Raw genomic sequence first — 26230 nt, 5'->3', positions numbered from 1 at the left:
AGACAAATATTATCTTCTGTTAAATTTTTATTTTTGTCATTTTATTTTAAACTTTAATGTGTAATATACGTATAATTATATAGTAGTAGAATATAAAATGTATAATTATTAGTTAGTATTTTTATTTAAGGTTTTTCGAAATTCTAATAAAAGCGAACTGTATTAAAGTAAAAATAATTGTTTAACATTTTGAAAATGGATTTAAAAATGTATATAAAACATATATATATAAATATAAAATGCTTCGTTTTAATTATAACATAACATTTTTTTCATTATACTGCAATAACGTCACAAACTCAATTGCTTCACTCAAGTATTCTAAGAATACCTATTTTTACAAATAATTCAAAAATCGATAAAGCTATTGTTTGATATTAGATTTGTAGAAACATTTTTTGCTAATTTGAAAATACACATTTTTTATTAATAATTATTAATAAATTAAAAGAGATAACAATAAATATTTAATTTCACGATATTATTTATTATGAAAATAAACTTGTGCAAAGTCTCTTTATTAATTCATTGATGAAGCCTCTGGGTTTACAGTCCCTTTGCATTATTTATTTAATTTGTTTACATTAAATATTTTTTCAAAGTTAAATATTGAGTTTTATAAAAATGAATATATCTGTCTCGATTTTAAGTAATTAAAATATTTTACAACCATTATATCGGATTGCTTGCATATTTAATATATATATTCTCCATTTTTAAACCAAAAATTTTGTTTTAATTCTTCAAAATTGATATAAATATTTTAATGAAAACAATAGAATGTGATAAAACTATAAAAATAATGATATTTTTCTGTACTATTTCCTATAAAATTCTAAAGACAATATAAGATTTTAATTTAAAGTAATTGATAATGATGTTTTCAACTTTTCTTATCAATCTATTCAATCTTATCTTCAATTAGATATTTTTTTAATTATAAATAATGATTTAGTTTGCATCATTTTTTCCTAATGTGTTTTCGTATAAAACTAAAAATTATAATTTACAACTACACATATATAAAAATATATGTGTATTTTTTTTTAGAAAATCATTGATGCAGTGGACGATCTATTTAATTTCCTTTTTTTTGTTTTTGTTTTTTTTTTTTTGTTTAATTTTATACTCACATTTAAAAGTATTTAAAATAAGATAATTTGAAAAATATCTTCTATCTTAAATTGAAAATATTTGTTATACATATGTATATTTGAAATGAAAAATATTTTAATACTTATTAAAATATTCCTTTTTAAAATACTTCTATACCTAAAACAGTATCTGATAATATTAAATAGCTACATTATAAATTGCAATTAGTAGAATAATTTCATGTATTTAAATGTAATACGTTGCTTTATTCAATTTTTTTCTTTGATGATATTTCCTCGGTTTTTTTATTTCAGACTCTTAGTTTTCATATTACTAAAACTTTTCGTTTTCTAACTTTTCATTATCGTCGACGAAACAACCTTGAAGTGATAATTTCGAACGCTTCTCGAATAAACATTCCATGTAATCGACTCTAATCCATCTTTCAAATCTCATTTATCCCGTTTATATCGCTCGTGTTCCCTACTACACACTTTATCATATCACCCTTACATTGGCTTCCCCTTATCACTCCCTTTGTACACATGGATCTAACGCTGTAGCTGCATTAACTGTAAATGGATCGATAATACACATTACAATAAATAAGTAATGAAAGCTCACGGAAGCCAGTGGCTGTAAACTTTGAATAAGCTGCGTTGGTGCGTATTTGGGATTGACTTTGGCAACATTTTCAAAGCTCGTACATGTACAATCTAATAAAAGTGGTTATTTTAAGTACATTTCTAACGATCTTAAATACACTGCTTATATGTGACGTAATAATTAATATCATACATACACATTTGTTTTCTGATAGTGCAAAACTTATTTAATGTTAAAAATAATTAAATACACGCGCGCGCGCGCGCACACGCACACGCACACACACACACACACATATATATAAATTTATGTAACAATACATTCGTTGCCTCCCTCCTCCACATACATACATAATTTTATAATATCTACAAATAAAATTGTATCATTAATTAATGTGTATTAACATATTTATTGTTACATATTGCATATCCGTATATAATTTGTATGTTCCGATAATTTATAAATATATTTGTAAACAATATAGTTAGATAAATAAAGTATTTTTATGAAAGTAATATTTTCCATTTTTAAGTGTGAAAAAACTTTTCAATAACTTTCTATAAAAACATTGGTTTTACGTACAACGAGATAAAATCAATATTTGATAAATGTTGGAAGGGTGGCTTCATCTTAAATCACATGTTTCAATCAAAAAAACTCGTGATGCTTAGTTTTCATTCTACTACAACATACTCTAAATCGAATTACATTGTATTCGGGCATCTACACAATACTCTTTTAGATAGCTCAAAATTCAATATTTTTAAATCAAGCATTTTAGAAAATTATAATAAGAGTTATTTTCATAACACATAAATAATATCTATAGTATTATTATTATTATTATTATTGTTGTTGTTGTTGTCGTTGTTGTTATTATTAAATTACCTTATAGATAATCTATGTTTACCATATGAAGGACCAAAATGAAATACATAATGCGTAGGCATGTTGAAAATTAAAAATTAGAGGAATATTTTCAGTAAATCAATTTTAAAATTACTTTAAAAGGTCCGGGGCACATATATGAAAAATTGTCTATTGAAATTACATTATTAATACTCTATTAATATCATTGTTAGAGCATACCTTTACACTTCTTTGATATATTTGAATTGTTGCACTGATGATTTCGAATAAAAAATCGTTAATATATGCATAAATGTGTGTGTGTGTGTGTGTGTGTGTGTGTGTGTGTGTGTGTGTGTGTGTGTGTGTGTGTGTACTGATTTCAAACACTTTCACGTAGTCATCAAGCATTGTCAAGGGTGAAAAATTTAATAGCCGTTTATATATTACGAATAATCGTGTATTTAGGAGTTATATAAATTTATAAAAGACATCCAAAAATTTTATAACTACTGAAAAATTCATCGAGAATATATTTAAAAAAATACGCATTAAAGGTTACATTGTATGCTTATTACAGGATTAAAAATTTTGTAGATTTCATTTTGAACGCCTATTTTGGCAAGTGAAATTGTTTAATCAACATTGAAGTTCTAAAACAACATTACTCATTTTTATTAATATATTTAGTGTTAGAAGAACGCGCTATAAACAATTAAAAGATCTGGATAAAAATGTATTAGATATAATAATAAATTTCATTAATCTTTCATATATTAAGACAAAATACTTGCAATGTAATTAGTAAATTACATAAAAACGGCATAAAAATGTAATTTATTTATTTTTATGATCCTTTACAATATTCTAATAGTTATTTTATTTAATAATTCCTTAAAAACAGATTATTCATCAAATATTTCAGTCTTGCCAAACTTTTAAGATCCCTTGTATGTGTATGGAAAAAAAAAATTAATGGTCTATTTGACGAGAACGAAACGAAAAGTAGATCTGCTCTTGACACGACAATTTTTTCTTTCTATCGTATTTAATTGGCGAGTTTGACAAGTGACATTTGACTTATGGTTTTCCTTTTTCTCATTTTGAATATATCTTTTCATAGAAATATATGTCATTGTTTCGTATATAACGTAACTTTAAATGTTTGCTACTTGTTTTACAATTTTACAGTATCGCGTGACGAATAAATATATTGAATATTTTTTAAATTCTTAACATTTTATGAAATATAATATATGAGAATTATTATCTTGTATTGTTAATGACACTCTACTTCTATTAGATGACTTAAAGACACACATATTCTTATTCAAAATTACTGTTTAACATATAATTATATTAATAATAATAATAGATTAAGATATAATTAAAACTTATGAATACCAAATATACAGTTAAAAGATTGAACTAGAATATGTAGAATTAAACTAGTATAAGCTATATAATAATTCAAAATAATGGTATAACTATCCCTAAGATAATAAATTAAAATAATTATAAATATCATATAAAATTATAATCGCTCTTTAAGTGATAATATAGACAGTAATATTAAATTTAATTACAATGCTTGATGCCGATTAGAATTCATTAACCAATTAAATTAGAGTAAGTTGAGGTAAGTAGTCAATTAAACTGATCTAGCAAACTTCGCGAGGACTCAAGTATATTTACTATAAGCATAAGAATGTGAAAAAGGTTAATGCATAGTTACAAAATTACGTAAAATATAAGCTTCTACTTGTTATAATTAAATTAAGATATTAATTAAATAATATTTTACAAACCCTCCAATTCATTTTTAATGCTGCACTAAAAAGTAATCTTCATTATTATTGTTACATACACTTAATATTGGCATTAAATAATTACGAATCATATATTTATGTAGAACGAAAATAATTTTAATTTTCATAAAAAGTAACTTTTTCATTTTGAAAAGATATTGATGTGATTTTGGAAAGGTATATATGATAAATTTGTTGTGAAGGTTTAAGACGATTTTTAATAACACACTTGAAATTAGACATCATTTACTTAATAATGATCAACAATTGTAATATAATTTTCCCTACGAAATGTAAGTGTATCATTGCAAATTCTGCCAGTACTGTCGATCATTAGAATTTGTACATAGTAAATGAAAATTATTAGCTCGTCATTAGTATTTTAGTCATTTCAATATTATTTAGTTCCATGCAGTAAATTCACCCTGTCAGTTTGCTAGAATAATACAAAATCTTTTTATAAAATAAAATAAGAAATCTAAAGCATTATGACATGAGCAATTCATTCTTCATTTTGCTATTTGAATGAATAGCTCATTGCATGATAATACGTAAAATCAGCACAAAGTAACTCAGATTCAAATGACTCCTCCCTCGGTATTCAACATCCTAGCAGTGTACCAACATCAATGCAAATTTACAAACAACGTTTACCATTCAAGTGGACACCATTACAGATATACCGAATAGAGCGGAAAAGGTATCAAGAGAAAAATAGGGAGAACGAAGAGCGAAAGAGAACGAGATGGATAGATAGATACATAGAGAGAGAGAGAGAGAGAGTGGGGGGGGAGCGGCGAACGTACGGATAGAAATAGTAAAAGGGTTCGAATATAGAGGTATATGGTTGGCTCGTACGTGCTTGCGTTATAAAAGTTGTATCTAAAGGGACTCTACCAAGTAAACGTGGCACTCACGATCGAGATAGAGACAAAAAAGGGGATGAAAGATAGGAGAGAAGGAGAAAGCGAAAAAGACATTAAACAAGTTAGGGAGAATCAGGAAGACTTTGAAAGCGTGCAATGAAATAGGAAAATTTAGTTTGTTTATAATATGGTATTAGTCTGTAGTACTTATATTTTAGACAATGCAAAAAGAAAATATTTTAGAGCTTCATCTTACAATTTTGAATCTTCTTTATTGGTTTAGAAGTAAGAAGTAAAACATTCGCCAATCATAAAATAATTATATTATATTACTATATCAAATAATTTTACAGCTAATCTTATACTATAAAATAGAAGCGTATAAGAAAAGTAAAAAAATCATAATCCATTAAGAATACATAATTAAAAATTCGTACTAGTTTTCATTAGATCAATATATAACACGAAAATATTTCTATTTTATAGCTACTTTTGTAGGATAATTATTACGTCATCGCTAAATTAAAATATTATATTTTTATTTATTCTTTTCAGTGTTTGTAGTAAATATTTTTTAATTTATAATTTATGATGTTTTTCTTCTATGTTAGTCTATAAACCAAACTAAAAAAACACCTCAAATATTAATAAAACCATAATATATTTTAGTTTAAATTAATAAACAGCAAATTGTTATAATTTTTCAAATTAAATTTAATGAAATAAAATTCGTATTTTAAACGAATTACATTTTTTTTATGTATATATGATTGTATTTATTTCACTATAATTAGCATTCTTTTCATAATTACGGAATTATCGATATTTACAATTTCTCTACTACTAAATTCACACTTTTGTCACACTTACATAAATATCGCTATTTACAATAATATATGCTTATAAATTACATAGTTTATTACATTTCGTTATAATGTTCAACGATAGTTACAAAATATTAATTTTTATTAAAAACGATTGGAATAAACTTTCACAGCTTTATTTAAAAAGCTCTTACTCTAGTACTAAGTACGCACGTTAGTTCTTCTTAGATGCGCTCCATCTGGATATTGAAATTTTTTCCAAATCATTAGGAGTTGTGATAAAAATTAATATATGTAAAACTGAAGAAAATTCGGTATATAAGGGCAGGCATAAGGGCTGATAACAGAATTTGAATTTACTATGGACATTAAATCTCCATCAATTAAACCATCCTAGTTCTATATTCTAATAAATGTTTAATGAAATTAAATCCTATAGATACAAAATATGCAAATAGAATCATCATATTTTTCATATTTTTAAAATCCGTACTATAGAATAGAAATGTATGATATATATATATATATATATATATATATATATAACTAATTATAGACCTAACTTTTTAAAATATAATCATTAAAACTTAAGTCCTTTACAAAATGTTTAAAAGTAAAAATAAATAAATAAAGGAAAAAGTTTAAAAGTTAAAAGTTATATTTTTAATTTCATTATTTTTTATTTTAAAAAGTTCGTTTAATTTAATCAAATTAATAAGTTCCAGGCCTTTTGAGAAAGTCCATCCTAACGAACTTATAAATGATCTAATAATAGAATTATTTCAAAGAATTACTAATATTTTCTATTGGTTAACATTGCAATCATTTTATTACAATGGTGTTTTTATCAAATTCACTTGTCAAAATTTTGCCAATTACATAAACGAAATTTTGTTACAAGATATACAATATACGAAAAATCGTGAAAAGCAAAAAAATTATTTCTTTCAACAAGGTATTTGTAAATACGACCACATTTTCGACACTAATAAGGATGCAAGAGAAATTCAGAGTGACTAGAGCCACAAAGATGACGGCAAGAGATAGAGAGAAGGTATTTACACGCTCGATCCGGTTTGAATAAGTAGTTACTGGTCTAATAGCGTAGCTGGACTCTGACGAGCACGGAATACGGAATTCCTGACGGCCTTGTAAACGTGGTTCCACCCACTCCAAGCCCCTATATACCTCCATGCTATCCAAACGCTATCAGGGACGGTCGAAAAGCATCGGCTACACTCTGCACATCGTTTCGGCATTAAACCACCGTAAACACCTAGAACACGGGTGCGTCTTACCTTTGCAATAGAGGACTACTCTCGCTTCCTGCGGGTTTTTTTTTTTTTTTTTTTTTTTTTTACAACTTAATCAAAGCATGCGCAAAATTTTGGCTTATATAGCTTACGGAACCTGACTAGATGAATTTTCATCATTCCCCCACCACAACCACACACAGTTCTAAACTCTTCCTTACCACTTTTTATCAGTCCTACAGAGGCTTGTTAATAATAGTATTAATTACGTCACAAAATGATATTATGACATTATTAACTACGTATTAAATTTTTAATATTGTCCGGGATTCTGATATTAAGGACATTATTGATTAAATTATAAATTCGTTATTTACACTGAGTTCAATATATAGCTCCTCATACAAATAATCAATATTGTTATACTTATTATCGTAACCTAGTTTGCACAAACACGCAGTTACTTACAATATAAAAATCTTTAATGATAAGTACTTGCTACAATTAGTAGCAATTTTGTCTTAACGTTTTTATCATAGTATCCCTTTATATGTACATAAAAAAGAGAAATACGGTAAGTCAACGAATTAACGGTTATGTAGATAATGTCTATAATTACTATAACTAATGGCTACGGTCTTTCGGCTAACTGTTCGTATCGAGTAGAACATCTTCTGAAAACAAAAGAAAAAATAATTCCCCAGATTAGCCTCGTTGCTAATGAAATTAGGCATTACTCCTCCTACGTAACGCTATATATTTGCTAAAATAAGAAAAACAAAAAAACAAAAAAAGTTCTTCGCTTCATTTTTCTACTGCCGTATGTAGGGGTGGTGGATGCGTGAAAAGTACGAGAATGAGATTTTCTCCACAATGCTTACGTTGAGTCATATCCTACTGACACTCTTATCTGAAAAAGGTAGAGCATAGACTTGGCTTAATCTCTCTTACTTTTTCCGCAAGTTCCTTTCGGTATATTATTAAAGAACCCTGAACCCCGCAAGATTTTGGCATACCCCCTTTATTGCCTTTTCTGTGCTTCTCCCCCGTAGTCTCTGCTTTTTGCAAACAATTTTATAAAATTGAGAATGAGCATTTTGATTATAGAATACAATTACAAGAACATCGTTACTTCTTAATTTTTTTATAGAATAATATTATATTTTAGAACAAATATAATCAAATGATCCAATGATTATTTTATATGCTTGACTTGTGAGACAAAGACAAAGTGATGAAATTTCAAGTATTAACATAAAAATAATTTAAGTTGCCATTAAATATTTATTTAATGTCTATAATCTTTATTTATAATATATAATATTTTGTATTCTTATTTAAAAATTCAATGTTTTTATATATATATATATATATTTTTTTTTTTTTAATAGAATTTTAATTAATATATTTGGTATAATTAATAAAATATTTAACCATTTAATAAAATTAGTAAGAATCAACTACTTCATAATAATAGTCTTGTAATAAAATATTGTATTGTTATTTTCTATAAAATTGTTATACGAATTTTGATTCAAATATTTATAATATTATTTGATATCGCGCGCGCGCGTGTGTGTAATTTTAATTGTTTTGTATTGATAAAACTTATTTAATGCAAGTTCACAATGAAAATTATATTGCTTGTAAATTATAAATAATTTATGCTTTATACGTACAATATTACAGATATAACATAGCGAATAATGAATTATTTTACATCTTGTTTCATATTAATTTATAGGAATACTTTTACACAATTTCTTTCATATTTTGTAAATATTCCAATTAATATATATATATATTTGTATATTGTTGTCATATTAATAATTAAAAATTATTATAGTTATAGTTAGTGATAATTCGTTTAAGTAATTTTATTAATTATTCTGCGAAACTACTTTATTTATGGATATTCAACTTTTATAAAATCAGAAAAGAACATAATTTTTATATTTCATCGAGGAAATGGTTTACAATTATAAGAAAATTTTCAATCTTACGCTCATTTATCTTTTCTCTATCATATTCAGAGCCCATTGCCATTTTCATACTTACGACTGTTTTTTCTTTTATTACCATACTCTTCTTCTCTTTCTCTCTCTTTCTCTCTCTTTCTCTCTCGTTCTCTCCCTCTCTCTCTCTCTCTCTCTCCCTCTCTCCCTCTCGCTTACCAAATCCCTTGTTCTTTTTCCCTTCTCTGCCTTCTTTCTTTCGGACTTTTCTCCTCTTTGGGAGATCCCTGTTTATCTCACAATTTCTTTCTTCGTGCGCGTAAGGTTTCCTCTTTCTTTCGCGAAAAGTCAGAGCGTCTTTGCTTATCGTAGACCTTATTTCTCTGTATCCACTGCCTAATGCACTTACACCAAGTAGACGCTTTTTTCCTTCCCAGTACAGACTTTTTCCTTTGTGCTTCTGTCACTTAGTTTTTTCACGTTTGTCGACAGTGTTCTTTGTTTCGTTATTGAATAATCAAGTGGAGAGAAACTTACGTTGTACGGGGTTGTGTGACAAAGAAAAGTTTTAGCCAGTTTGTGCCGAGTTTCGTTTTGTTTTTCAAAATAACCGAGGCTACGCGTACTAAGTTCCGACTGCCGTGGAAGGTTGGGTTTCGGAAGAGGCTTATGTAGTTGTTGAGTTTATAATTGACGTAAAACAAAAAAGACAGTAGCAAAAATTTTAATATGACATGGTATTAAACTAAGAGATTCAGCTAACACAATTCATTATTGGAAAGCAATTTAATTTTGAATATGCTGCAAATAATACAATTCGATAATATATTCGATGGATATAAATTAATTTACAGTCAATGAATTTTATGTTGATAACACAGTTTCGGTTCCTCTTTCCTTAATTATCAAATAATATATTCATTATTCCATAATGTTTTTATATTCGTGTTAATTATTTCCAACAACTTATTTTAATTAGCCTATACGAATAATATCAATATGCATAATAATAATTCACAATAATTATTATTATCTTTGTTATTATTGTTGTTGTTGGTATTATTGTTTTGTTATTTTTTTCAATTTTTCGTATTCTAATAAATCATAATGAAATTTTAATAATCAATCATATAATATATTCCACGTACTTCTAGACATTGTCGATTACCAACTTTAAAAAAGGGAAAATAAATAACTTACATTCGCATGGATAATTAGGGTACTCGAACGTCTTCACTTATACTGGAAATTAATCCATGCCGTAAATTCAAAATACAAGCCGAAGCGAAATACACGAGCATATTCTATTCGAGGTCGTGGAATAGCACGAAGTACATTAAAAGTGCATTAAAGTATCGCCATACGGCGAGCATATCAAAATATCCTTTCGGTTTATTGTCAGTTTATTGCCTGCGATCGTATCGTGCGTATACATTATTACTACCATTACAATGTCTCAGGAGTATGACACCGGTGGGACAAGAGCGAGCCTTACAACCCTTCCCCTGACCACACTTGTTAATTACCCTAATAAGCCGCGTAGAGCCAGCAAGTAGAATTTCACGGACCGTCGTCTTTTCCTGTACCCTCATCTCGACAGAAACTAACCACGCGATGATAAGTATGATAATGGTCGGGACCAACTGAGGAAATGAAAGGTTGGGAAAACCGCCTTTTGATGTTTGTGGGAATGGAGGATGGGTCGCATATTTAATCTATGCGTAGTGAGAGTCAAGACTTTCCTTCAGAATCGCGAGATTTATCAAAAATTTATTTTAGTTTGTCTTTCGCTTGAAAATTTTACATTATAATTCCATATGCCTATGAGCTTGGCATTTTTCTTCCTTCGACACCAGATTGTTAATTCAATAAGGCTTTAGGTATTAAATATCGGGGGTAGAGTTGCTTATTGCAAAAGTTTGGAGGGGATTGCTTGGCATCCGATTGAATGCGAATCCTTAATTAATTGAAAATTCATTGGTTTATTTCTTTTATTCTATTAGAAGTATTGAAAAGGAACTGAGTGAATTTCCTATATCAATTAAGTTCAGATAATTCAAAATACAACAATTTGTCTTAGTTATAAAAATATTTTCTACAACATTTACATTTTACACTTTTATAATAATAACATCAATATAACATTGATTAACATCACTGATCGTAATTAATATTTAAATTATTAATAATATTATTATTAATATTATTTCTTACGGAAATTTTAATTGAGGAACTTAAGTATTTATCAATTCATTTGATATTGAAAATCTCTTTAAATATTTTTATTTTTATAGTATTTTATTATTAACTACTTTATGTAGTTTTATATTGTCAGCTATAATTTTGAATTGATATGTTTTGTATTTTTAAAATTCGTATATATGTAGAGAAGTATATGTTATCCGTTTTTCTTTATCGATATATACATATATATATATATATATATATATATATTCTTGAACGTATATTTCTTTTAATTCAATTTCCATTTATTATTATTTTTTACACATTATTTATAATGCTATTGCAATTCGCATATAATTACTCTGAATATTTATTATTTACTTGAAAATCATTTTAAAAGTGAATTTTAAATTTAATACTATGTAAAAGTGTTTAAAAATATAATATAGAGAAAAATCATTGTACTATATTTTATATTATTGCAGTTTATCTATTATTTATTACCTATACATTCACAATAATGATATACAAAAATCTTTTCCATTCATATCGATAACAAATTATTAAGGTTTAATATACTATGTTTGATTAACAAATAACACTATGTTACAAATAATTATTCATTACCAAAACAGAAAAAAGTTATTAGAGGTTAGTCTACAATAATTTCATTTTACAATCATTTTTATGCTGACAATATGGGATAAACAATGTACCGAGCATTGTCCTAAAGTGAAAACTACAATTAAAATTTCCTTTAAAATTGAAATGCAATATCAAAGGAGGTAACTGTAATAAAATAATTGATAGATTTCCTCAATATTCTCAATTTTTGTACTATCAAATCAATCTATCAAAAATAAATATGATCAATTATTTTCGAAAAATATGGATCAAACGTAAATATTGCAAAAATGCATTTTATTAAAAATAATAATACATATAAATGAAATGAAAGAATGTATTATAGAAAGAAATCTGAAACAATGCATTGAAATGCAAAACTTATTATTATTTTTTTAAAGAATTTTGAGGTTGTTTGGTTATACTATACTAAAATAAATTTTGGCTCAATGAAAGAAAACTCTAAACAATCAAAGCGTGGATTAACATAAACGGTATGGTAATTATTATAGAACATTTGTTCGACTAAGTTTATATTTAATATATATTTTGTAATACTCGAAGTTTCATAAAAGAAAATGTAATTCTGAATAGATTACATAATATCGTTAATTATAAATTGTTATAATTTCTAATAGGTACATAATCATAATTTTGTTAAGATTAAAGTTAAATTTTTTTATATTTAAATTATTTATTTTGAGTATTCAAGTTTAAATAAAATATGTTTTCATTTACAATTGAATATAATGATGATTTAGTTATATGATATAGAGCATTTGATATGTTTGTTTCACTCATTAAAATACGAAAAAAAATCATTCTTTTTTCATAAATAACGTATAAGCATATGAATATACATATAAGAATCGATTGACTTAACTGTTCTTTAAGATAAAAAAATATTACTATTTAATTGGAAATTAGCAAGTATTTAAAAATAAATCGCTTAAATTTATTTTTATCACATATTCTTTTGTTTGTATATATAACGAATTAATAAACATTTATTAAAATCAACAAGATTATATTTTCTTATGCGTAACAGATGTAAAAACAACAACAATAAAACAAGAAACCCTTTCGAATCAAACAAATTTTTAATCCATTTGTAGATATTCTTTTGAGATAATGAAAGTGAAGTACTTGATTAAGTGAAAATCCAGAAACTTTTCCACTCTTTAAATAAAAATTTATAACTTACTCGTCGTGGTGAAATCCCTTTGTGGGTTGAAACTTAATTAACGGCTTTTTTAGAAGCCTTCTTCATTCAATTTATTTTCCTAATACTGTAATAGGAAAGCGTACAATCCCGTTCATCGCAGTTACGACGTCGGTAATCTTCTTTTCCAGGATCGCTTAATTAAAAGAAATTCATTCGGGGATTGTACGGTGAAGTCACGAATGGATCGGATTCCGTTATATGCAGCTTTTTATGGTTCGCCGTTAAAACCATCGGTATTTCCGTTACGTCGACATTATATTAACGTAAAAATTGAAAAAATTTTTAACTAATCGCATACTCATATTTTAATATTATAATTATTTTGTTTTCATTAAATAATGTGAATATGCTTTGTATAGTTCCAGACGAAATACCGCCGAATCAATCTGGAAACAAAACCAACGACGAAAACATAACTGAAGAATCAATCCAAAATGGTATGTATATTTTTTACACGTAGGCACACATATTCACACATACAAGATATTTTTAATTTATTATTATACATTAAAAACACTATTAAATATTATTTTTATATATTTAATTTTTATTAAACATATAGAATAAACTAATAATTATTATGTAAATATCTATCATAATGTTCAATTTCAAATTCCATGTTTATAATATAATTTAAACAATTATAATAATAATATAATAAAAATATAATCATAATGTAATAAATAAAAATGATAGAGTCCTTGCAAAACTATTTCGATAATTTATTCTTATATTGTAATATCAAATCAGATAGATAAATTTTTTTACGTAATTATTGTAAAATTTTAATAAATATATTGTAATTAATTATTATTATTACGATATTATACGATATATATATATATATGTGTATATATATATATATATATATATATATTAGCTGCTTTATGTTTTTATAAATTGTTTTTATGAAGATGAGGAAGAAAGTGAAGAAATAGCGCAACCACGAGTTGAAGAATCGAATTTTAAGTTCATGGATTTTCTTCAGAGGTGAGAAATTCTTTTTAACAGATTAAATTATGCGATTTTATATTTTTAACAATAATTATTATGCTTAACAAATTAATTACTATTTATATTTTTAGATTTGCCAATGTACGTATTGTGAGTAATCTAACAATTCTTTTAAAGCAGTTTGAAAAAAACACACCCGAAGTCAATCATTGCGTATTAAAACTGTTTCATCGAATCGCCATGGAATGCAAAATGCCGGCCATGATGTATCAAGCATCGATATTTCGAGTCTTTCAAAGGGTTTTTCAATACGACAGTCGCATGTATAAGGTACGAGTATTAATTTGAATTTCAATTGTACTTAAAGTTTATTATCATTAACGGGGTTTATTAACGGGACACAATAAAGTACATAATAAAAATATGTAATAAAATAATATTCCGATTGAAATCTTTACGTTTTGAGTTAAAAAATAAAAATTATTAATATCTATTTTAGTGATACTTAGTCTTAACATTAAGTCTATACATATAAAATGATTTTTATAATATTTATAGCTCATCGATCGATATAATAAATGTATTAATGCACATACTTTGATAATATATATATTTCATATTAATCATTTACCCAAATTATTATTATATATAATTATTAAATATTATTGTCTTAAATGAAAGATATATAATTTCGTCCATTTATATATAAATCTATATATCAATTTAAATAAATCATTTCACGACAAAGAGTACTTTAAATATTATAGTAAACTATTTATTTTCAATATTATTATTCATATTCCAGACTATTATGCATAGAGTCTAGTTAATTATTCAACTGCTTCAGCTAATTACACAATGCATGATACGTTCAGTTAGAGTAACACGGTTATTCATCATAAACGATCATGATTCTGACATACATGTTCTACTCGGATTTCTAGGCAGTAGCTCAAATTTTAATAAAATGAAGATAGCTTATAACTATGCTCAAACCATACAGCTTTCTTCATGCTGCGAATACAGTAAATTAGAAAAGGATCATTTTCTATATTATAAAAACATAATTCATTGAATGAATGAATAAAAAATAACTGTCCTCCTCATTTGATGTATCTACCTTGTAATATTCATATCATTTCGGAAATGAAAAATGAATTACTTTGGAATGTTATCAGGATTTAACAGTGTTTGCTCACTTTATATTTCGCGGCTTCGTCGAAGTGGCGAAAAGAAATCCAAAGGCCTATATGGAACTGCTCTTTTGGAAATCAACAAAGCAAGCGATTGAAATGACGGAAGGCTACGATACTGAACATTCAAGCAATAAAAAGACTCGTAACGTGTGGAGTGACGCCGAAGAAGACGAACTCCGAACTTTGTTTATGGAGCATCAAACCAAAAAACTCCCCCAAGGTATATAAAAATTCATTTAATTTCATTAATTATAGCCTGAATTACATTTTATTTCTAAAATTCTTTTTATTCAGTATAAAACATATTTGCTAGATAATATTTTGAGACGATTAAAAGATATATAAAATACAGTATATGTACCATCAATTATTGAATAAAAATTTGTGCAATTTTGAATAATACTTTCGTAAGAAATAAATACAAAAAAATCTATTAGATATTGTAACGAATAATATTATATAATACAGAAAACTTATTTACTTTTTAATTACAATGCCATCTGCTTATTTATAATTTCATAATTCTTCTATAAAATATCTTTAAAAAACGTCATAAAAATGTATATATGACCTACCTATTTATATGCGTAAAATATTTTTCATATATTTTACCTATTATAATTAAGTTTTTTGTAATTAAATATTAGTATTACCATTAGTCCTTAATGTACTTATGTACATGTTAGAAAAGGATTTATATAACATTATTTTATTTTAATAAGTTTTTATTAACAAATATTAATTTTATGATGATATACATTGAAATTAAATGTAAGAAAATTAAATACTACGAAGTAGTAAAACTTAAATGTCTACTTTAATATTACTGGTCTACCAAATTTTCTCGAATGACTGCTTTTGGTATTTTAAATATTCTAATTACTCTTATAACTTTATAAACAAAAATTGTTTATAACTTATTCCATAATACAATTCTCTTAAAAATTAATGATCCATAATTTATATAGAAATCTATAGATATATACACAAAAAAGATTATTAATTATTGTTTTTTGTGCACAAATCTTAATTGGGTGTATAATACAGATTTTATTTATATAAAGCAAGTAATTTATACAATATTATTGAAAAATATGGCTAAATTATTGATTCCATTGATTTATCTATTACTGTTTCACGCAATTATTAAATCATATAATAACACTTATAGCAATAATTGTATGTAATTTTTATTTTAGATCTAATTAGTTACATATTAGAAAATTTAATAAACCAGGACCGCACGAGGCGTGGAGTAATGAAAAAATTAAAGGAAATGTGCCTGATTGTCAATTCGAAGGTAATGTCTCTGTATTATGTTAGTAATTTAAAATTCTATATATTTTAAATTGTTTAACTCCATTAATTATTCAGCTATATATATATATATATATATATATATTATAAATAAAATTATATAAAATATTAATAATATTTATAATAAATTACAAAGTATTAAGTATTGAAATAAATAAGTAAAATAAGATTTATACATAAACTTATATATAATTTTCTATACTCAATGAAATATTTCAGAACAACACTATAACAAGGGAAGTTTCAATTTAATATACAAATTAGTTTTCTCTTAAAGTGTATATACATCTATTTTCCTTATTCATATATCTATGTTTAAAAAGCCTATTTGTGATATATTTAGTGAATTCAAAGAAATAAAAAAAATTTTTATTATAAAAAGTGTAGTAGTTTATATAAGTCAAAATGAAGAAAGTTTGAATAGAATTCGAAATAGATGAGCTTGAGTATAAAAATTGAAAATTGAAAAAACTAAATAAAAAGATTGTAACCAGAAAGAGAAATGTTCACCAATGTTTTATAAAATATGTTCATTTTTTAATAAATATTCGTAAATTAAAAAAATTTAATTCAAAAATACGATCAATGCTATTGCTTTATATTTTTTAATTAAAATTAATTTTATAAAATTAAAAAAAATCAACATTAAAAAGCCTCACTCTGGTTACTCTCTATTCAACTTAAATTTGTAATTCGTTGATTTTATCAATGCAGTATTATTAGAATATTTAATTTAATATATTATATAATTAATATAGATTGTTTATTATATTGCGATCTTTATTGTTATCATTATAATTAAAAATTTACAGAATTATAAGCAATTTATGTAGTGTTTGAATAATAGACAAGATTTTTTTAAATTTTTACACATAACCAAAGTTTTTAAAATGAAAATCATAAAATTTTCAAACTGAACTAATTAATCTTTAGAACACATTTTCAAAGTAAAAATAAAATGTGGGAACTGGAAATATCTATTATTTATGAATTTAAATTTTCATTTTAGCCTCTTAATTTCAAAATCTCATTTATTCATTTATAGTGAATATGTGCTTTATAATTTTTACAAATGACTTGCATTTTCGGAATATATAATTATTTTCCACTCTTACGTTACGTAGTTCATATAATGCGAATTAAAAGCATAAGCATAATGATGTTTTTAAAAAGTAGTAAACGTTGAGAAAAGATGAAAGTACAAAAGAAATGAAACGGAATAAAAAGGTGACGGTAAAAATGGATAAAGGAAGAAGGTTCCAAGCGCAGCAATGAAAGTTCACCTTCCTTTCCTGAAACGTGCTCGCTTCACTGTCCTGGTTTATTCGCTCTCTCGTTCTCTCGTTCTCCCATACCCGTTCTGTCATTCTCTATCTACTCATCTATTTATCTGTGTATCTATTTATCTATCCGTCTCTCTCTCTCTCTCTCTCTCTCTCTCTCTCTCTCTCCCTCCCTCCCTCCCACCCTCCCATCCCTCGTCCTCTACGCCCGTCATCCAACCCACACTCCTTCAATTTCGATCTCAATTTTCCCAAGACGCACGAAATCCCACAGTACACGTCGATGATTTATGAGGGCCGACGCAACCGCGGGCTAAGTTTTAAGCTACACTGTCTTCGCTCCTGGGTCAACACGTGTAAGCAAGTTCCTTATGGGATTCTTCATGTAATCCATGTGGATAGGAAAGCAGACGACTTTGAAGCAGTGTATGCACGACATGCCAATTCAGTCCTTTTCAGACTTCTTTGCTTTGATAGATATTTCATAGTTTAACCTATAATATTGCGTTATGCATATATTACATGTCCAATTTTTTTCATAGAAAAATGCTTTTATTCCTTTTGGTTATTTTATAAAATGTCTTTTGTTAGCTGATGGATGTCTAGCATTTATCATTATTCATAAGTCTTCCTACACACGTAGGTCCAAGTACTATTATCATTGTTTATTTGAAAAATTAGATACAGAATTTTCGTATCATAGATAAAATATAAATTTTCTTATATAAAAAAGAACTAGAAATATATACGCTTTAATTAATAATCAACGTTTCTAATTAATTTCTATTCTATTATTTTTCTCTTATTATTTGTTAGAATTCTATTGGATTCTTATTTGTATGTGGACAAGTTCAAATTCTTTGAATAATTCATGATCCTGTGTAGTAATAATTTTTTATACTTAGGCTTCCGTACAATGACAATACAATGCCAATGATATTTTAAACACCATCCATTCAACCGAAAATAAGTTATTGATTGAAGATTTGAGAATAAAAAAAAGAAAAAGTACGAGCATCGGTTAAGATTCGACATTAAATTTGTATTCGATTTTTCATAAAATAGTCTTATTAGTTATTTGAAATTATGAATGTTTAAGCTGCATCAAAACATAATGCATTCAAACAATTAACTGCAGTGAAAAGTATCCAAAGAAAAAAAAAATTATAAACTGATTGACTTATTGACCGATAGAAATTATTCGAAAAATATTTTTTTTTAATATTCAGATATTTGAATAGAGTAATAAAATTTATTTTAATTATTTTTGCAAATACATATAATTTTTGTAGTGCCTTGTTATAATAGTATTAATAATCATTATTATTATTGATAATTGCATTTACATTTAATTTGTACATTAAATTATAATAAATATATTTATAATGTTTAGTCTATAAGAGGTGAAATACAAAAAAGATTGCCGAAAGAATGGTCTGATGAAGAAATCAACCAGTTGACAGAATTATGGGACCAAGTTAAAGAAGAGCATGGTATTTATTCATAATTAATAGTGATTATTTATTTTTTTTTTTTTTTTTAATTTGCATAAGTATTTAATAATTAAGCCGTATAGCAGTATTGATATATTATAGAATACTTAATATTACAGATCCTGTTGGATTAATATATGACAGTTTAAGAATAAAAAGATCAAAAGCAAAAATCAAAGAAAAACTTTTAGAACTAAATTTAGCTGAAAATGCACAGCAATTGAGGAAAAAACGAATGAAAAAAAGTTCGGGTAAGTAGTTACTGAATTCTTAAATTTTAAATTTTACGGAATTTCATAAGTAAATAAACTAATAATTAACAATAATGATGCTATAATGATGTTTATTTCTTAATTAAAAGAACAATATTGTAATTGCAATACGGTTGTATTATTTAGAGTGACTAATCAATAGTATTATTAAATATGTTTATCTAAACAAATATTCATTTATCTTAACAAAGTTGAAAAACTTTAATCTCTATTAAAAGACTACTGTACTTTACGTGCGCTACAGCTGTTGCAAAAAATTATAAAATTCTCATTATCATTGTTCTTAATATTAATTTGACCGGCTAAACTGGAGCAAACTTAATTAGAGAAAAGCTGTATCTAATTAGAGCATATTAATATCATAGCCGAATTACCGAATAAATCGTCCAGGTGTGCTCGCTTTCGTGTCACATGGCATCATCGAGGTCGAAACTCAGTCTGGTGCTGCGTTAGCACACATTATGCCTTTGTTTCTTTGTTTTCCATCAAACTGTCAGGCGACATTTCGGTCGCCTAGCCACAATGAACCAAAATGCGTTGACGCGATTGCGCGATGCACATCCACCAACAATGTATTCTGACGTAACACGTTCACATTTCACCCAGCGTCCTATGTCTGTGTATAGCACCTCCACATATATACTTTTTAAGAGTTTAATTTTGAATATTTCCCGTTAGAATACGTCATTCGTGGATGTATATTAGTGACGTCGACCCTGAACAAAACGGCACTACATGTACATACGCACAAATGTGTTCTCGTACTCAACTACCACTGTAATTGATATAACAACGCCACTACGTTTTGCAACGTCCTCTTTGTTATTTTATTTTTTTACCTATATCTTTCTTTCTTTCATTCTTTTTTTTTTATTTATTTATTTTTTTTTTTATTTGACTGTTCTTTTGTTTAGAAGCGGCAGAAAATGTTATCTGATTTATTTGTTTTCGAATCAACGTTACGGAGCTTTCGAAATGCGCTTTTATTGTATTGAGCTGAATTTCAACCTCTCTGATACTACAATTTTATAAATATTTTCCATGCTAAATAAACTATTCAATACAATATATTCTTGAATAAAGAATATAATTTTTTTTCTATGTTAGATTTTTATAGTATTAGATCAGTGCTTGAGTCAATCAAATAATTAGATAAGTGTGCGCGAGAATTGAAATATCTTAATAAAGTATAATAATTAAAATTTTACTCTTCTAGTATTGGCGATTAAATGATATAAAAATGCTTTAACGTATGCAACATCACTATTATATTATATTATTGGTTAAAAATTCATATTAATATTCATAAAAATTATATAAAGTTTATTTTATAAAGTAACTAATATACTTTTATGTCAGTGTATTGAAATTGGTATTTCATAGACTAATCCAGTAAGTTATAGAAATAAAATTATCTTAAAGGTTAAAATTCACAAGATTATATAAAATAATTATGTTTCCTTTTTTATTTCAGTATATTATTCAGTATATTATTTTTGTTTTAATTATATTATTATACATAAAATTGTATGGTCATTTTTAAAACGCATATTTTGCGAGAATACTTGAGCAGTTTCGATTGCTACGTAAACTCTTCGAAATTGTAACGTGAAAACTGGAAGCTCTGTTTTTCTTTTAAAATTGCCCTTGAATTAAAAACTCTTGTATTTAATTATATTTTTTTTCTATAATATTTGTTTAAAAAATGAAAGCACAGAATCGTTCGCAATTAACATTTTTATAGAATATTCAAGCCCACAATTCTCAAAACGTATCAGTAAATCGAAAACATATCCGAGTGCTCCACAATACCCGGAAATTTCATATTTATCACAGAAATTGTTTTTCGCTCTCTCGCGTCTTATTTATATGCAATACCTTCCAATAGATGGATAGATTGTTCGCACCGACTCCAACTGCATTGCTAGAAAAAATATGAGAGAATAAAGGATTGAACGGAAGACACTGCACGGTGCGCTCAGCATTTTATTTTCTTAGCTCTGTTGCTTTGAAGTCAAGCGTATCTTTTTCCACTTTAATAACCGATCAAATACTTTTCTTTGATCAATTTAAAGCACAGTATACATTAACTTGGAGGCAAATACAAACCATCTATTGACCCTGTGTTTTATCAACTAGCAGTGAATAATTGATTTTAACGAAAATAGTTCTTCGAAGTATAGGAAGTGCAGAACGTATATGTAGTCATTTGTTATTTTGCAAACTTTATGTAGTCTATAGTATTTCAAGCAATTTATGCATTTATCACTTAGAAAGTAATTTTCAAATTTTATATTAAATTGTTTTCAATTGTATGTTGAACAAATTCACGAGTAAAAATTATTTCTACAAATATATCTACAAATTACGTCACTTAGCACGAACCAAACATAAATTTTAATCACTACATTTACAAACATTACTTGTAATAATTACATTTTATTTACCTACCTACACATTAAAAACAATGTCCAGCACTGTAATTGGGTAATATCATAAGTGTTAATATAATTACATCCTCTAAGCTTCATTATAATTGCAAAATTAAAGCTTTACATAATACGTACTAAAAATAAAAAAACGTATGAATAAATTAAATTTCAAATTACTTAATCGTTATGTTATTACTGTTTTACATAAATAGTATTAACATGATATAACGTACATATATCTAATCTAAGAAATCCACAAATGTTAGATGTTAATATCAAGTCAAATACCACTATAATATTAATTAAGTTAAATTTATATATACATCGTTACATTAGATAACCTAATATAAAAATATTGTAACAATCGTATTGTTATACAGGACCAAAGTCTTCATGGGAGAACCCATCTAACAGCGAGAATGAAGATAGTTCGGATTCAGAAATAAATTCTGAAAGTGATGATGGCCAAACTAAGCCTGCAGCGGAGAGAAAACAGGAAAAAAAATTGAAAAACAAAAAGAATAAACAAGCATCAATTTGTTACACGGATGCTCAGTTATCAGGATTATTGAAAGATGTCATTGACAATGGTAAATATTAAAAAACTCACGATTTTTAATGGCTATTTTATCGTTAAGTTTCAAGAACTTTTAATTTTATTAAATGTGGTTTTCAAAATTAATTATACACAATATATATATATATATATATATATACCTGTATTCGAATATCCTAATTTTTTTTTTTTTTTTTTATTTATTGTAACGGAAAACTCTTCTATTATAATATTTTATAGAAATAATCAAAAGGAACAATAAAATTATGCATAATATGTCTACTAATAAGATGAATAATTTTGTTTTTCTAGAATTCTCATAATTTCTAGAACATAATAATTTCATCTGAGATGGATATTTATAATAAATAGACTTTATAGAATAAGTTGATTTGTAATTTCCAAAAAGTTACCTATTTAAGCCTTGATCGTTCAAGACCTACCATGAAAAATTTCAATTTAGAAATCGAACAGTCATTAATCATAAATACTTTTATAAATAAATACTAATTTCAAAGAAACATTAGACACACGCCCGTCCAATTGTTATACACACATGCATTTGTAAATCCTATTATAATATTATTGCTTGTCGATATGCTTCAAATTTAAAAAATGGACCAATCCATTGAATCAAATTCATCGGAAAATAAAATCTTTTCAAACGACTAAATAGCCAATTTTTATAATAAATAAAGCAACTAATATATCTTCTCTTATACAAATTTTAACATAATTTGCAAATATGCAATCGCGTTGAGCGACTCAACCACGTCGACGCTCAGCTTAGCTGATTATATACAGATGATGAATAACACGTGACTCCTTTAAAACCTAAACACCGTATAAAATATTCGGCGAGGGCGGAGAAGTGCCGGAAAGTCTAATTTTGAAAACCTTTGTTCCGTCTCAATCAGGCATGCAGGAGACACTAAGATGGTTGAAGGAATCTCTCGAGGAGTCGCTCGAAGACCGCGACGAGGAAACCGCCGAAGGCCTGGCGTTGGTACCGTTGACCGCCGAGACCTCGTCGGCCTTGGAGACGGCGAGTCTCCAACGCCTTCTACGGGCGTTGGGCATCGAGCCACCCAACGCCGAGGAGTTTTATTGGCGAATACCCGCCTCTATGCTCGTTACTACCATTAAGAAGCGCTGCGAGACCTTGGAAGCCGCACTAAGGGGTGAATTCCTCGAGGAGGGTAGGCATGACGTTTTTATTCCCATTACAGAGCGTGAAACAACGCGAATAAAAGTGAAATGTACAAGAAGCAACGTAATTAAGTGTAAATGTCTGATTAATTACATCAAGAGACTAAATTAATTATATATATTGATAATATATTGACGCGTGAGTATGATTAAATAGATGCTCGTCTAAATATGTCTAAATATTACACGATAAATAAATAATAACTCGTATTACGACTTCATAAACAAATTTATAATTTTTATTATATTTTCGAATATATTCTTGAATAAAGTCTATAAACATATATTTGCATTAATATTATAGAATTATATAGTATTTTTAAATAATTATGAATACTTCATAATCGATTTGATATACAATACACATACATAAGAAACACAAGTGTTAATGGTATAAGCTTATTTTTGTAATTTTTGCTAACTAATATCATATTAAAGAAATTAAAACCATAATGCATTTACTATTAATAAATGTTTACAATAAAGTTAAATTCTATCTAGAAATTTCGATACAATTGCATTAAAAATATTACTATATTCGCTATTAAAAGACTTAAATATTTTTATAATTAAATTTATGTCTAAATGAATAATGAAAATAAGCAGCATTTATACTTTAAATACTTAAAAGATCCATAATTTTGGTTTTACATTAAATGAATCATACATATTTACAAATGTATATATTATGTAAGTAATTAATTATCAATATGCATAACACGATTAAGGAGTAATAAATATTATTATGAATCATAAAGTTACGAATCTAAGGGACATTCTACGCAATTGATATTTATATAATGTATATTACTTTTTTTTAATAAAGTAATTTTGAAAGTAATTATCGCTTTTCGATTATATTATTTAACTGTTTTTTATTTATTTATTTTTTTTTTTTTATAGAGACAGTAAGGAAGAAAAAAGATGATTCGGAAAGTGACGATGAGGACATTTTTGAAAAATTGAAAAAATATTCTGAAAGAAACGATGACACTGGAGGTATTTATTAGCCTCTTTTGGATATTATTATAAAGCGTAGTCTTTATTTTTTTTAAACGTTTTTAATTGTAACAGAACCTGTAGTTTCTGAAGAAATTGCCGCAGGTCAATCTACGTCAAATAATGTTGATGAAAATTCTAAAAGTTCCACATCGGGCCAAACAGATTCCGATACCAATGACAATAATTCTTCCCACGGTATATATTATCTAATTAATTATTTTCCAATATTAAAGTATGCTATTTTTGTTTTTTTTTTTTTTTTTTATTATTTTTATTATTAAAAATTAATCAATTAGAAATTAATGTTATTTTTAGATACCAATGAGTCCATTCGATCTGAAAACCATGCTAATGCTTCGAATTATAAAGAAGACGATACAAACTTGTCTGCAAAATCTCAAATTGGTTAGTATGATGGAATTTAATATTTTTCAAATATATGTAATATTTGTTATTTACAGTGGAAAATAAGCCTAATACGAAAAGAATAAGGGCAGTGTTGGAATCTTCGGAATCTGAAGACGAATTCGAGAATTCGATAAGAAATGAAATTGAAAGTACTGATAGTAAGTTGGACAAAACTTGCTCTCAAAATATAATATAATTAATTCGTATACATACGGCTCACATAAGCTAAGCGTTGCTAACAAGATTTTTTTTTTTTACTAATGTAGGCAAAATTGATCGATCAAAGTACACGATTGAGTCAGGTTCAGAGGATGAGAATATGGAAATTCAAAGTGAGTTTGGAATGAAAACGGCCAATCAATCCAGTGGAAAGGAAGGAAGCGCTAAATCCAGTCGAATAAGGAAAGTTGTAGATTCAGACTCCGACGATACAGAAACAGTTTCAAAAAATATGGGTAAGTTATTGTGCAAAACTTATTTAAATTATACAATCGCGTTACAAGCGTATCGCCGTAAATATTAATTGTGATTTATACAAATAATGGTTTTATCAGTTGATAGTAAAAGAGATTATTCCGAGGGATCGGACATCGAGACATCGATACCAAAGAAACGTCGAGTGTATGATAGCGATGAAGATGATGCAGAAAATGATTTATCAGTGGGAAGAAAACCATCTAAGGCCATTATCGATGACGATGATTGAAGAAAAAAGGCAAACACGAAGCAATGTGATTTTTATACATAATTATATGACGTTTGTATATGGTGTTATTTGCTGCCATCTGCGGATCATATTTAGAAGCACACAATCGGGGG

The 26230-nt window shown here is 26.5% G+C and overlaps 1 protein-coding gene across 1 annotated transcript in view; it reads left to right on the top strand.

The window, feature by feature from the left end:
* The window catches only part of timeout (circadian regulator timeout), a 247715-nt gene extending 221487 nt beyond the window's left edge, over positions 1 to 26228 (top strand). The window contains exons 15-29 of the mRNA XM_011501652.1: positions 13649 to 13726; positions 14204 to 14279; positions 14375 to 14573; positions 15422 to 15659; positions 16639 to 16739; positions 19433 to 19532; positions 19652 to 19783; positions 22617 to 22826; positions 23710 to 23991; positions 24905 to 25000; positions 25076 to 25198; positions 25319 to 25408; positions 25465 to 25569; positions 25678 to 25866; positions 25966 to 26228. Coding sequence (XP_011499954.1) covers positions 13649 to 13726; positions 14204 to 14279; positions 14375 to 14573; positions 15422 to 15659; positions 16639 to 16739; positions 19433 to 19532; positions 19652 to 19783; positions 22617 to 22826; positions 23710 to 23991; positions 24905 to 25000; positions 25076 to 25198; positions 25319 to 25408; positions 25465 to 25569; positions 25678 to 25866; positions 25966 to 26117 — 2171 coding nt within the window. The 3' untranslated portion in view covers positions 26118 to 26228. The remainder of the gene's footprint in view (positions 1 to 13648; positions 13727 to 14203; positions 14280 to 14374; positions 14574 to 15421; positions 15660 to 16638; positions 16740 to 19432; positions 19533 to 19651; positions 19784 to 22616; positions 22827 to 23709; positions 23992 to 24904; positions 25001 to 25075; positions 25199 to 25318; positions 25409 to 25464; positions 25570 to 25677; positions 25867 to 25965) is intronic.
* The last annotated feature ends 2 nt before the right edge of the window (positions 26229 to 26230 follow it).

This window comes from Ceratosolen solmsi, unplaced genomic scaffold, assembly GCF_000503995.2.
Source record: "Ceratosolen solmsi marchali unplaced genomic scaffold, CerSol_1.0 scaffold28, whole genome shotgun sequence".
Lineage (NCBI taxonomy): Eukaryota > Metazoa > Arthropoda > Insecta > Hymenoptera > Agaonidae > Ceratosolen > Ceratosolen solmsi.
Note: the sequence above shows the minus strand (reverse complement) of the source record. Positions and strands in the feature narration are given on the sequence as shown.